The 14,546-nt window shown below is 47.8% G+C and overlaps 1 protein-coding gene across 1 annotated transcript in view; it reads right to left on the bottom strand.

Annotated features, from left to right (window-relative positions):
- Window positions 1-4,826: 4,826 nt before the first annotated feature.
- The window catches only part of CRISPLD2 (cysteine rich secretory protein LCCL domain containing 2), a 95,950-nt gene continuing 86,230 nt past the window's right edge, over window positions 4,827-14,546 (bottom strand). The window contains exons 14-15 of the mRNA XM_060254375.1: window positions 7,675-7,808; window positions 4,827-5,889 (exon numbers count right to left, since the gene is read on the bottom strand). Coding sequence (XP_060110358.1) covers window positions 5,835-5,889; window positions 7,675-7,808 — 189 coding nt within the window. The 3' untranslated portion in view covers window positions 4,827-5,834. The remainder of the gene's footprint in view (window positions 5,890-7,674; window positions 7,809-14,546) is intronic.

The following is a 14,546-nucleotide window of genomic DNA, read 5'->3' as shown; positions in this document are numbered from 1 at the left end:
TGATGTGCATTTTGAATGTATTGAGTTGTGGTTCCAGAAAGAATAATTTTTGTCAGAAGAAGAGTCGCCACAGAAACACGACTTTCCCGGAATCGTGTCACAATTCTATTCATTCTGGAGTTATGAACTTTGGCACCTTGGCAAAATATGGCGTTTTGGGTCTGTGTTAGTCAGTGGACCAGGCTTTTTTTGTATGAGTTGACATATATAAATTGATTTTGTACATCATTCTTGTTATCGAATGCATGTTCATCAAGAAGTATCAGCGATTGCTTGACTCTATGATATAAACGCTTACTTAGAAGTGCATTTAAGCAGCCTTATTGTTGTGATATTTGTGGTTCGTGAGCACGGTTGCCTCCTAACTGGGGACTGGCAAGTTGTGGCAACCCTATTATTTATCGGAATGTAGATCTCAAGGGCCTCGGTCAGGAACAGATCAAGAGGAATACTGCGACATCTGGAAACATCTTCCTGTGTTTCGGTTGCTCTCTCTGACTCCAGGTATGGAGTTTGGGCGTGGGCAGAGACAACAAAATGGAGGGGTGGCCAGTTCCCCCCTGGCCACCTGCAGAGGCTAGATGGCCATCTGACAGCAATGAGGATCCTGTGAATTTAGGGGGAGGTATGAAATTAAAAGACGTTTGCTCCTTGGGAGGACAGATATGGCAAATCTGGACAATATAATAAAAAGTAGAGACATCACCCTGCCCACAAAAGTCCATATAGTCAAAGCGAGGATATTCTCAGTAGTAATATATGGCTGTGATAGCTGAACCATAAGGAAGGCCGAGCGCAGAAGCATAGATGCTTTCGAGCTGCGGTGTTGGAGAAGAATCCACAACATTCGGGAGATAAATTTGCAAGCAGTTACACCATTTGAAGGATGTCTGAGGAAACACAAGCGAACCTCAGTGTTCTAACATGTAAGAACATAAGAAAAGCCCTGTTGGATCAGGCCAGTGGCCCATCCAGTCCAACACTCTGTGTCACAGAAGAACATAAGAGAAGCCATGTTGGATCAGGCCAATGGCCCATCCAGTCCAACACTCTGTGTCACAGAAGAACATAAGAGAAGCCATGTTGGATCAGGCCAGTGGCCCATCCAGTCCAACACTCTGTGTCACAGAAGAACATAAAAGAAGCCATGTCGGATCAGGCCAATGGCCCATTCAGTCCAACACTCTGTGTCACAGAAGAACATAAGAGAAGCCATGTTGGATCAGGCCAATGGCCCATCCAGTCCAACACTCTGTGTCACATAAAAACATCAGAGAAGCCATGTTGGATCAGGCCAATGGCCCATCCAGTCCAACACTCTGTGTCACAGAAGAACATAAGAAAAGCCATGTTGGATCAGGCCAATGGCCCATCCAGTCCAACACTCTGTGTCACAGAAGAACATAGGAAAAGCCATGTTGGATCAGGCCAGTGGCCCATCCAGTCCAACACTCGGTGTCACAGAAGAAAATAAGAGAAGCCATGTCGGATCAGGCAAATGGCCCATCCAGTCCAACACTCTGTGTCACATAAGAACATAAGAGAAGCCATGTTGGATCAGGCCAATGGCCCATCCAGTCCAACACTCTGTGTCACAGAAGAACATAAGAGAAGCCATGTTGGATCAGGCCAATGGCCCATCCAGTCCAACACTCTGTGTCACACAGTGGCCAATATATGTGTATGTGTATATACATAGCCAGTGATGGACCTCTGCTCCATATTTTTATCCAATCCCCTCTTAAAGCTGGCTATGCTTGTAGCCGCCCCCACCTCCTGTGGCAGTATAAGAACATGTAAGCTAAGTCCCTCCTTGCCCTTTCAAACAAACCCAGGGATGCAGATTTTTTTCAAAACAAAAACAACAAGAGAACAGAAGAACCGAAACTCCATCCTGAAGTTTTATTCTCACAAATAAGTCGTAAACCAAAGTAGCAAGAAACCCAAATATTTCTGTTGTGTAGATACTTGACTTGAAGTGAAGAAAAGACAACAGCAGCTCGAAAACCTGAAAGCTGGCCTGTAAAAAGATCATGCAAGAGCAAAACAAACTCCATGTACAGTAAACTTTTTTTTTTACACAAAGAAAGTAAGTAAAAAATACATCGTTTTTCATAGAAAAAACAAAGCAAATATACAAAAACTGCAGGCGTTGGTGGCCTACAGATAAGACCCATGCAGATGAACGCTCTTCAGAAACAGAGAAGTCGCCCCAAGAGATGACTGAGAAGCTGAAATGCTTGTTCTTTTCCTGATTTCTGATTGGCCCACTCGTAAATTGACAGTGTCCCTGTAACTATTTACTTCCCCTTTTTTTACTGGAGCACCTTCAGGCACAGAAGAGCCCAAAACAAAAGACAATAGCATGATGCCCCTTGACCTGGACAGCCCAGGAGAGACTGATTTTGTCAAATCTTGGAAGCTAAGCAAGATTGGTCCTGGTGAGTACTTGCATGGGAGACGACCATGAAAGTTCAGGGTTGCTACGCAGAGGCAACCACCTCGGAACGTCTCTTGCCTTGAAAACTCTACAGGGTCACCATAACCAGGGGTGGAATTCTAGCGGGAGCTCCTTTGCATATTTGGCCACACACCCCTGATGTAGCCAATCCTCCAAGAGCTTACGAAAAAGAGCCTTGTAAGCTCTTGGAGGATTAGCTACATCGGTGTGTGTGTGTGTGTGTGTGTGACCTAATATGCAAAGGAGCTCCTGCTAGAATTCCATCAAGGTCATAACTCAACTGCAGGTTGATGCCATTTTTCACCCCCACCCCCCTCAGGGCGATATAATAACTCTCGGGTTGCCAACTTCCAGGGAGCACATGAAGTTCATCCAGAATAACAGCTGATCTCCAGACAATAACCCTGGAGAAAATGACAGTTTTTGTGAGTGGACTCCATGGCATCAGAACTCCAGAAAGTGCCCTCCCCTCCTTTTTTTCTCTTCCCCTCCACCTGTCGCCTCCAAATCTCCAGGAATCTCTTAACCCAGGAGTTGGCAACCTTAAATTGGTTATTATTTACCACCATGCATTCGGGCTTTTTACAACTAGGATTACCAAGTCCAATTCAAGAAATATCGGAGGATGTTGGGGGTGGAGCCAGGAGACTTTGGGGGTGGAGCCAGAAGACATTGGGGGTGGAGCCAGGAGCAAGGGTGTGACAAGCAGAACTGAACTCCAAAGGGAGTTCTGGCAGTCGCATTTAAAGAGACCACACACCTTTTAAATGCCTTCCCTCCATTGGAAATAAAGGATAGAGACACCTTCTTTCAGGGCTTATAGAATTGGACCCCCCTCCCCCGGTCCGATCTTTTTGAAACTTGGAGGGTGTTTTGAGGAGAGGCACCGGATGCTATGTTGAAAATTTGGTGCCTCTACCTCAAAAAACAGTCCCCCGAGCCCCAGATACCCACGGATCAATTCTCCATAGGGAATAATGGAGTGCCCAGCAGACATTTCCTTCCCCCCTTCCCATTTTTGATGACCCTGAAGCAGGGAGAGGGACTCCAAACCAGAGGATCCCCTGCCCCCACCTGGCGATTGGCAACCCTACTCGCAACCTTTACGAAACCCAGATTTAGCCCTTGATTTGGTGAGTCTCCTTTTCCACATTGCTCTGTTGCAGTCTGGGGACCAGATACAACCCGAAATATAAACTGGATCCTAGAGGAGTTGAGGCCCTGAGATCTTCATGGCGTGCCGAAACCTACAGGCCTCTGCTCCTTGCTGTGGTCTTCTTCACCACCCTGAGCAGAGTTCTCCCAACCTGGGCTCCCTTTCCCTTTCCCACCTTCATAAATAAAAGGAGACATAGACAGAAGGCTGATCCCTCCGCATGGCCTCATCATCAGGGACGGTGGCTCAGTGGTAGAGCATCTGCTTGGTAAGCAGAAGGTCCCAGGTTCAATCCCCAGCATCTCCAACTAGAAAGGATCCAGGCAAGTAGGTGTGAAAAACCTCAGCTTGAGACCCTGGAGAGCCGCTGCCAGTCTGAGTAGACAAGACTGACTTTGATGGACCCAGGGTCTGATTCAGTAGAAGGCAGCTTCATATGTTCATATGTCTAAGGGGAGGGATGGTGGCTCAGTGGTAGAGCATCTGCTTGGCAAGCAAAAGGTCCCAGGTTCAATCCCCGGCATCTCCAACTAAAAAGGGTCCAGGCAAGTAGGTGTGAAAAACCTCAGCTTGAGACCCTAGAGAGCCACTGCCAGTCTGAGTAGACAAGATTGACTTTAATGGACCGAGAGTCAGATTCAGTAGAAGGCAGCTTCATATGTTCATATGACTGTTGCCATCTCTTTCACCTTGTGCCAGGTCTTAATATATGGAAGACATTTGGACAATTAAGTTATTCCCTCTAGATGATTTCTCGAGTGGATTTGGTGGGAGAAGCACTCATCCCTAATTAGCACCTGTTAATCAGAAGTGGCTCAGGTGTGCGGCCCTTGAATTCCGGAGCACCAATTTAAACGTGTGTTCTACTTTTAAAAAATGAAAATGTTGACCTTTGTAATGGATTGCTTGAAATAAATAGCTATTGCATGTTCAAATTATAATCTACGGCACTTTGTGACATAACCTGGAAGTCCAATGCGCAAGAAAAGATGCCAGATATTCCACCAGAATATGCAAGCAACTCCTTTGGATTTCAGCTATTGATTTTGTCAAACATGAGAGTTTTAGGCAAACAAATACATACGAGAATGGTTAATTCCTAACATCCAGACCCTTGAAATTACTGAAGGAAAGTTGTATGTTATTCATTAGGTACATAGTTAGGACCTGCATGTAATCTACATACCGTACATAATGCATACAAGAGAACAAGTTCAGCCCTATTGGCTTTTTAATAATTATAGATATGTAAATAATAAAGCCAAAATCTGTACAAATTAAGAAAAGCACATATCCTTTGTAAAGATACTTAACTTTCTAGCAAAATAAAGACCATTTTTTTAGAGAGCATTGCTTATATAAGAATATGACCAGCACTGCTGAATAAAATAAATTGCATTTACTTGGAAATAAATCAATGCTGTCTTAACTTACTATCAATCGAAATGTGCCCAGATGGGGATCCTAATTCTTTGAACTTCTAGCGAACACCACCTAGCTTCCGAACTTCCTTACATGGTTTGGCCAGCAAACCCAGATTGCTTCTATTTCCCACTTCTTCTCTAGAAATGCACAATTTCCAGGAAGAGGTGTTATTTCCCAAGGCTGCTTTCTTTTCATCCCACCTGCCCAGAAAGGTACCACAGTTTCACTGTCTTTTCCAATGACTCCAGAACAAGTCTACAACATTATACTCAGTGGATCCAATTTATCCTATTTTTGACCATTCAAGATTTCCCCCAAGTGGCAGTTCTTTATTCAATGGGAAATTATCGAGGGGAATTTCTAGAGGAGCTGCCTCCAAGTTGATGTGAAAATTCTCCATCCATCTTGGTCCTTCTTCTACATAATGTCAGCCATTTCGTGAGTCCCCACCCCACCCCCTCTCATTTCAGTAACAGTCAATCCCATGACATGTAATACACTATCTTTGGACAAGGGGAGATGTTAATCTCTCTGCCTCATTATCTGAACTTACAACCATTGTCAGATGACCGGAAATTAGATATAATACGTGACTGAGCTGATGCCGATAAGATGTAAATCGGTCAAATCAGAAAGGTATCCCTCCCACTTTTAGTTCTGTTTTCCCCTGAAGGAAGAGTTTGGCTAACAGAGTTTTTCTCGTACTACATTTCAGGACAAACGCCATCACGCTTCATCTTCCCATCTCTCCGGAACGCTGCAACGTTCTCCTTCCAATGCGCTCCAGGAAATTTACTGCTTCACGGCAAAAATTCGGAAGGCTTTCCCATCTCTTGGGGTCTTTAGGCTGGAAAGGAAGGATCGAGAATAAGGTGGAAGGGGAGAACAGAGACTTTAAAAGATGGGGCACTTCTCCCACACAAAATGGAAGACGCGTCTTTTATTTGATTGGGTCATTGGTCTGGAGTCACATGATGTAGCTGGCGGCCCAGGTACTTCTGAGAACACCCCCCCCCACACACACACACATCTTCACAGAGTGGTAGGACAGAAATAGGTAAAAATGAAGGTCACATAAAATGTCACTTCTGGCACCAAAGCAGAAGCGGTGCACACTCTAAAATTTACCCCAAACACTATGGTTTAACCATTGAGCTTTTGAGTGACTCCTAGATTGTCACCCATAACACCATGAGATCACTTCCTGTTTGGTACCGGAAATGATATTGTGTGCCCATGCATGACAGCCACATCTGTCCCCACCCCCCAGTTCTCCCCAGGGGGTTGCCAGCTGTGAATGGCAACAGTAGGCATAGCAAGTTATGTGCTGGAGCGAGAAGGGTCTGGTCTGTCAGCTGTCCAGGCGTGAGAACACCTGAGAACCAACCTGAAATTGCTCCTCTGAGGAAAGGTAGAGAAGGAAAGGCCCTCTCAGCTCTTACTTGCATTTGACATTCGAACTCTGTGTTCAAAAGCATTTCTCCCTGAACTCTCGCCTCTCAACAAGATGTTTCAAAACCTGCCTTGCTTTCCTCCTGCTTTTGTCTTGGGGGGGGGGGGGAAGTAACTGATTCTCTGAAGCCAGTCTTAGTTATGAGAACTTCAGATCTCGAAAGTCCTGATGTTGCCTATCTTGGGAAATTCCCAGCATTCCCTTCTCCCCTGAGGACAGAAGGCCAAGAGGGCTCACACAGGACCACAAAGATCACGGAGAATGCTAGCCAAGAAGTTCTTTCTCAAACACTCCGGTGGAACCCAAGACAGGAATGGCAGAGTTGTGACCTTGGCATCGAACCTCGTGGGAAAGCCAAGGACACGTTGGCATAGAAAACCCGAGTTTGAGAAGGCACATGGTATGAGCACTGAGGGTATTTCTTCTCCCTGGATTTTCTAAAGTTCAAGCACTGCCCTATTAAGAAAATGAAGCTTACTGAGACATCTTGTGCCAGTCTTTCTCTCCCAGATGTTGTGAGGACTGAAGGTTGGATGAGAAATCCCTGCACACAGCTCTGAACTCCATGGATGGCTTCGAAAGGGAATGAGACAGATTCATGGAGGATAGGTCTATCAGTGGCTACTACTCATGAGGACTAAAGGGAATCTCCATGACCAGAGGCAGTCAACCTCAGAATACCAGAGCCAGGAGGCAACGACAGGGACAGGCCTCCATGCCGTGTTGTTGGACCTTCATAGGAACTGGTTGGCCACTATGTGTTGGCCACTAGTGAGGACTAGATGGACCATTGGTCTGATCCAGCAGGCTCTTCGGATGTTCTTATGAAGGCCTCGGCCTCTCTGCCCTGTTGTTGGCTCTTCAGAGGAACTGGTTGGCCACTGTGTGAGGCAGGATGCTGAACTAGCTGGTCTACTGATCTCATCCAGCAGGGCTCTTCTAATGTTCTAATGAAGGCCTCGGCCTCTGTGCCCTGCTGTTGGCCCTCCAAAGGAACTGGCTGGCCAATGTGTGAGACGGGATGCTGGACTAAATGGACCACTGGGCTGATCCAGCAGGGCCCATCTTACATTCTTAAGTAAGGGCAGAATAAAAGCAATGTAGACACCCAGACAGTGTTGTGAAGCACACAGTAGAGTGACCTCCCAAAAACCCTGCTAGAAAGAGTGAACATCTTACCTCTCTGATTGGATCCCATTCTTCAGGGAACCTTTGTAGTATTTCTTCTTCTCCACAGGCATCACATCTATGTAACCGCCAGCGTTATCCGTCAGGACTCCAGCGTGCACGGCAGCCTTGCAGATACTGGAACTCTGAAAGAGGGACAAGAAATCACTTTTCACAAAGAGTTATTGCCTGAGCAGCCTGTGGTTCCTTGGTGAAAAATGGAAAAACTCTGTACATGCTCAGGAGGATGTGGTTGTTTTACATCTTTCAGGGTTAAGCCCCGGCATTCATAATCAGGTCCCAAGCATGAACCCTGGTGGATCCAGATTCAAAATTAACCTGTTTCAAGTGGAGCACCAGTTCTAGTCACCAGTTCTGGTGTGTTAAGAACCTAAGAGAAGCCATGTTGGATCAGGCCAATGGCCCATCCAATCCAACATTCTGTGTCACAGAAGAACATAAGAGAAGCCATGTTGGATCAGGCCAATGGCCCATCCAGTTCAACACTCTGAGTCACAGAAGAACATAAGAGAAGCCATGTTGGATCAGGCCAATGGCCCATCCAGTCCAACATTCTGTGTCACATAAGAACATAAGAGAAGTCATGCTGGATCAGGCCAATGGCCCATCCAGTCCAACACTCTGTGTCACATAAGAACATAAGAGAAGCCATATTGGATCAGGCCAATGGCCCATCCAGTCCAACATTCTGAGTCACAGAAGAACATAAGAGAAGCCATGTTGGATCAGGCCAATGGCCCATCCAGTCCAACACTCTGTGTCACAGAAGAACATTAGAGAAGCCATATTGGATCAGGCCAATGGCCCATCCAGTCCAACATTCTGTGTCACATAAGAAAAGCCATGTTGGATCAGGCCAATTGCCCATCCAGTCCAACATTCTGTGTCACACAGTGGCCAAAAAAACCCCTAGGTGCCATCAGGAAGTCCATCAGTGGGGACACTAGAAGTCCTCACACTGTTGCCCCTCCCAAGCACTAAGAATACAGAGCATCACGGCCCCAGACAGAGTTCCAACAATATGCTATGGCTAATAGCCACTGATGGACCTCTGCTCCAGATGTTCATCCAATCCCCTTTTGAAGTTATCCAATCCCCTCTTGAAGTTATACAATTCCCTCTTGAAGAAGGGATTGTAGGATGCTACAAATTTGGTCAGCTATGCTTGAGAAGGGACCTTGGAAAGTCCCAAGTTCAGTCCCTGGTACCTCCAGATGAAGAAGATGGAAGCAGCTGGTGTTGGGAAAGAGCTTTCTCTATTGCCTGGGCAGATGTTTCCAACTGGGGCAGTCAGTGTGGAGCTCTATGGACTAAGGAAAGGAGAAATCGCTCAGCATTTGCTTGGCATGCAGGAAATCTCAGGATCATTTCCCAGCATCTATGCTCACCAGGGCTTTTACCCCAGTGCCAACCACTGTAGCAGGAACTTCTTTGCATATTAGGCACTAGGGTTGCCAAGTCCAATTTAAGAACTATCTGGGGACTTTGGGGGTGGAGCCAGGAGACATTTGGGTGAAGCCAGGAGCAAGGTTGCGACAAGCATGACTGAACTCCAAAGGAAGTTCTGGCCATCACATTTAAAGGGACCGCACACCTTTCAAATGCCTTCCCTCCATTGGAAATAACGAAGGATCGGGGCACCTTCTTTGGGGGCACAAAGAACTGGAACCCCTGGTCCACTCCTTTTGGAAACTTAGAGGGTGTTTTGAGGAGAGGCATCAAATGCTATGCTGCAAATTTGGTGCCTCTGTCTCAAAAAACAGCCCCTTCAGCGCCCCAGATATCCGCGGGTCAATTCTCCATTATACCCTATGGGAATCAGTCTCCATAGGGAACAATGGAGAGCCCAGCAGACATTTCCCTCCCCCTCCCCCGCTTTCTGATGACCCTGAAGTGGGGGGAGGGCCTCCAAAACAAGGGGGTCCCCTGTCCCCACCTGGGGATTGGCAGCTCTATATGCCACAAACCCCTGATGTCGCCAATCCTCCAAGAGCTTACAGAGCTCTTCTTACAGAGCCTTCTGTAACCCCCAGGAGAACTGGCTACTTCAGGGGTGTGTGGTCGAATATGCAAAGGTAGGGTTGCCAATCCCCAGGTGAGGGCAGGGGATCCCCCGGTTTGGAGACCCTCCCCCGGTTTGGAGACCCTCAGGGACATCAGAAAGTGGGGGGAGGGGAGGGAAATGTCTCCTGGGAACTCTATTATTCTCTATGGAGATTTATTCCCATAGAAAATCATGGAGAATTGATCCATGGGTATCTGGGGCTCTGGGGGGGGCTGTTTTTTGGTGTAGGGGCACCACATTTTCAGTATAGCATCTAGTGCTTCTCCCCAAAATTCCTCCCAAGTTTCAAAAAGATTGGACCAGGGGGTCCAATTCTATGAGCCCCAAATAAGGTGCCCCTTATCCATTATTTTCTATGGAAGGAAGGAATTGAAAAGGTGTGCTGTCCCTTTAAATATGATGGCCAGAACTCCCTTGGAGTTCATTTATGCTTGTCACACCCTTGCTCCTGGCTCGGCCCTAATGTCTCCTGGCTCCACCCCCAAAGTCTCCTGGCTCCACCCCCAAAGTCCCCAGATATTTCTTGAATTGGACTTGGCAACCCTATGCAAAGGAGTTCCTGCTACAAAAAAAGAGCCCTCGTGCTAGCTCATTATGCATCTTGTCACCTAGCTCTGGAGGCAAATGCATGCAGGTTCTGCCAGTGGGTCCCTAAACGTAACCTAACAAAGGCATCAGCATGCAGAAGCTAACGGATAATTCTTTCATGGCTTCAGGAAGGGAACTTGCAAATCCCAACAGAAACCCCCTCTGTTCACTGCCTGCCTTGAAATCCTTACAGGGTCGCCATAAGTTAGCTGCAACTGGATGCCACTTTTCGCTGCTGCTGCCAATTTCTCGGAACATCGTATCCTATCTAGGATTGCCAGTTCCAGATATCTGGGAACTTTGGGGGTGGAGCCAGGAGACTTTGGGGGTGGAGCCAGGAGCAAGGTTGTGACAAGCACCACTGAACGCCAAAGGGAGTTCTGGCCATCCCATTTATAATAATAATAATAATAATAATAATAATAAATTTTATTTATATCCCGCCCTCCCCGCCCAGGCAGGCTCAGGGCGGCTAACAACATTTCAATAAGTTATACAATATAGGGTTTAAAACAATTAGGTTATACAGTAATATAAAATAACAATCTAAAACAATATAAGATTATACAATAATTTAAAACAGTGATCTAAAACCAGTTCCAGTTGCCTGGATCATTCCATGATTTGGACGGCAGTGATCTTCCTGATGTCGTTCTGTTCACTTATGTTATGGCAGGGGTCACTAGATAAATCGTTGATGGATTAAACAGCCATCCTATCAACGGTCTACAAAAGCCTGCTTAAAAAGAATGGTCTTACAGGCCCTGCGGAATTGATCCAAATTCCGCAGGGCCCGTACCTCCTCCGGGAGTTGATTCCAAAGGCACGGGGCTGTAACAGAGAAGGCCCGTGCCCGGGTACTCTGTAATTTTGCTTCCTTTGGCCCAGGGATAGTCAGCATGTTCTTCCCTGCTGACCTCAGTGCTCTTTGGGGCTCATATGGGGAGAGACGGTCCCTCAGGTAGGCAGGTCCTCGGCCATATAGGGCTTTAAAGGTGATAACCAGCACTTTGTATTGGACCCGGTATGTAACTGGCAGCCAGTGCAGTTCACGCAGCCCTGGCTGTATATGCTCCCATTTCGGGAGTCCTAATAATTTTAATTTAATTTAAAGGGTCCGCACACCTCTTAAATGCCTTCCCACCTTTGGAAATCATGATGGATAGGGGCACCGTCTTTTGGGGCTCATAGAAACAGACCCCCCGGTCCAATCTTTTTCAAACGTGGAGGGTGTTTTGAGGAGAGGCACTGGATGCTATGCAGCAAATTCGGTGCCTCTGCCTCAAAAAACATCCTCCCACCGGAGCCCCAGATACCCACAGATCAATTCTCCATTATACCTTATGGGAATAGGTCTCCATAGGGCAGGGGTGGGGAACCTCCGTCCTGAGGGCCGTATGCGGCCCTCGAGATCACTTGGTGTGGCCCTCAGGGATTGCTGGGCTGAACTGAGCCATGTGGTAGCCTCTCTGGGGCCTGGTGGGCCAGTGAGGATCATGGGGCCCAGCAGCGCTGTGCAGCAGCCTCCCCTGGGCCAGGCAGGGATCACAGGGCCCAGATGTACTGTGCGGCAGCCTCCCTGGGGCCTGGCCGGCCGGCCAGAATTGCTGCGGGGCTTGGAAAAGTTACTGCCACAGTTCAGTTTGCACTCGATTATCCCAGAGGGTGTGGCCTAATATGCTAATGAGTGTGTGACCTGATATCGTAATATTAGGGGATATGGTCTAATATGCTACTGAATTCCTGATGGGCTTTTTCTACAAAAAAGCCATGGACCTATGCATTTGCCTAGGGCGGCAGGCTGGGTGTGTGTGTGTGTGTGTGCCAGATTAGGCTCTCCTCACATGACTTCAAATTAGGGTTGCCAAGTCCAATTCAAGAAATCTCTGGGGACTTTGGGGGTGGAGCCAGGAGACTTTGGGGGTGGAGCCAGGAGACACTGGGGTGGAGCTAGGAGCAAGGGTGTGACAAGCATCACTGAACCCCAACGGGAGTTTTGGCCATCGCATTTCAAGGGACGGCACACCTTTTTAAATGTCTTCCTTCCTTCCCTCCACCCTCCCCTTCTCTGATTTCACCTCAGAGGCGGAGCGATCGACGCTGCTGCGCTGCTGCTGCCTCTTCTCCGCTTCACCGTAACTGCTCCTCCGAGATGGGCTCAGCCTGAGCCCATCTCAGAGGAGCAGCTACGGTGAAGCGGAGAAGAGGTGGCAGCGCAGCGGCGTCGCCCGCTCCGCCTCTGAGGTGAAATCAGAGAAGGGGAGGGTGGAGGCAGGCCAGGAGTGTGGCGAGCCGCGAGTCCGGGTCCGAGAAGGACCAAGATTCGCGGCTCGCCATGCTCCTGGCCTGCCTCCACCCTCCCCTTCTCTGATTTGACCTCAGAGGCGGAGTGGAGCGGGCGATGCCGCTGCACTGCTGCCGCCTCTTCTCCGGGTCACCTTAGCTGCTACTCCGAGATGGGGCGGCTCGCCACGCTCTTTGGCGCCGTTTCCCGCCTCCCCCCGCTTCCGTTTTTTTTTATAGCGGGGGAAGAGGCTGTAAATCCTGGGGTCCCCCGCCAGGGCAGGAGGGTTGGGAAGCCTACTTCAAATAGAAAAACAATTAGTTGCATTAATTTCGCTGGCCTGAATCATTCTCCCTCAGCGGAGCAGTTTTTTAAGTTGACAATTTTTTATGGCCCACGAATGATGTTATACATATCCATATGGCCCTTGGCAGAAAAAAGGTTCCCCACCCCTGCCATAGGGAATAACGGAGTGCCCAGCAGACATTTCCCTCCCCCGCTTTCTGATGACCCTGAAGTGGGGGGAGGGCCCCTCAACCGGGGGATCCCCTGCCCCCAATCCTAATCCTATCTGCCTCTGCTGAATTTGTTCTCCTGAGTTGCATTACTTTCCTCCCCAAAGTCTAAGCCTGACGTTAAGAAGCGCAACACCCATTGATGGACGGCCGCATTCCAAAACTGTTTGGGAAAGTGACTAATAGTCGAGAACACTGAGCTCTAGAGAAGCCCAGACTGAGTTCTGGAAGATTTATGGACTCTGTTTCAGAGGAATGAAGATGGCAGGATCACTCCAGGGCTGCCTCTCTGAGCGAAAGGGGAAGAAAACCCTCTATTTATCCATCTCGGCCTTCAAATTCCTATCGCAGGCAGTCCTCCGGGTGCCAAAAGGCCTCCATGCCATAAGCAGTATTTATGTATAGATCACCCACACAGCCTATACATCACGCTGTCCGTCTCGCACACCCCAGGGCCATAAAAGGACGGCTTTCGTCTCTCCCCGTTTACATTAATCACTGCCTCTGTGTTGGCAGCGTGCAGAGGTTCGGTTGCCAGCTCGGTTTTTGGGGTTTCTATATATGGTTAAGAAGAACAGGGGAAGACGGTCAATAGGCTAGTGCAAACTTTCTAAGAAAAAATATGACTTTTTTTTTTTAAAAGCACTCTCTGCCCTCAAGCGACCAAGCCTGGCTGTTCTATAACACTCCATTCACTAGGAAATGTCCCTTCCTACAGTCTAGGGTTGCCAATCCCCAGGTAGGGGCAGGGGATCCCACGGTTTGGAGGCCCTCCCCCCCATTTCAGGGTCATCAGAAAGCTGGGGGGGGGGGGTGTTAGGGTTTACAGATACTTTAGCAGAGTTGTGTGGAGAGAACCACACATAAACAAGCCAGGCACACGGTTTCGCTTAAGAATAAAGTAGTTTACTTTTACTATGAGGAAAAGGTGACTGGGATTTCTAGAAAACAAATAAGGATTCATTATCCTATCTAGTCTCTAGACTACATCTCGACTCTCTTGAGTCCAAACTCTAACTGCATGGAGATCTGAGGGCTTTACACAAAGGGCAATAAACACTGACCAAATGGTTTCCCCCAAACCACCTCCCAAATATATGGATTAGCCTATTAGGGCTCTCCCTCAATGGTCACTATGCATATTGACACCCAGCCTGAGCGGGAAGTACGTGCACACATTCTCATTGGCTATACCTCTCACTGGCTAAACATCAGCATGCATATACATTCTTTTAATTAACTCATGACAACAGGAAGTGAAATTGCAATAGAAACCCAACAAGGGGAAGGAGGGAAATGTCTGCTAAAAAAAAGGTAAAGGTAGTCCCCTGTGTAAGCACCAGTCATTTCTGATTCTGGGAGGACGTTGCTTTCACAACATTTTCACGGCAGACTTTTTACGGGGTGATTT

The sequence above is a fragment of the Heteronotia binoei genome, chromosome 14, assembly GCF_032191835.1.
Source record: "Heteronotia binoei isolate CCM8104 ecotype False Entrance Well chromosome 14, APGP_CSIRO_Hbin_v1, whole genome shotgun sequence".
NCBI lineage: Eukaryota > Metazoa > Chordata > Lepidosauria > Squamata > Gekkonidae > Heteronotia > Heteronotia binoei.
The sequence above is the reverse complement of the archived record's forward strand: the minus strand, read 5'-3'. Positions and strand labels throughout refer to the sequence as shown.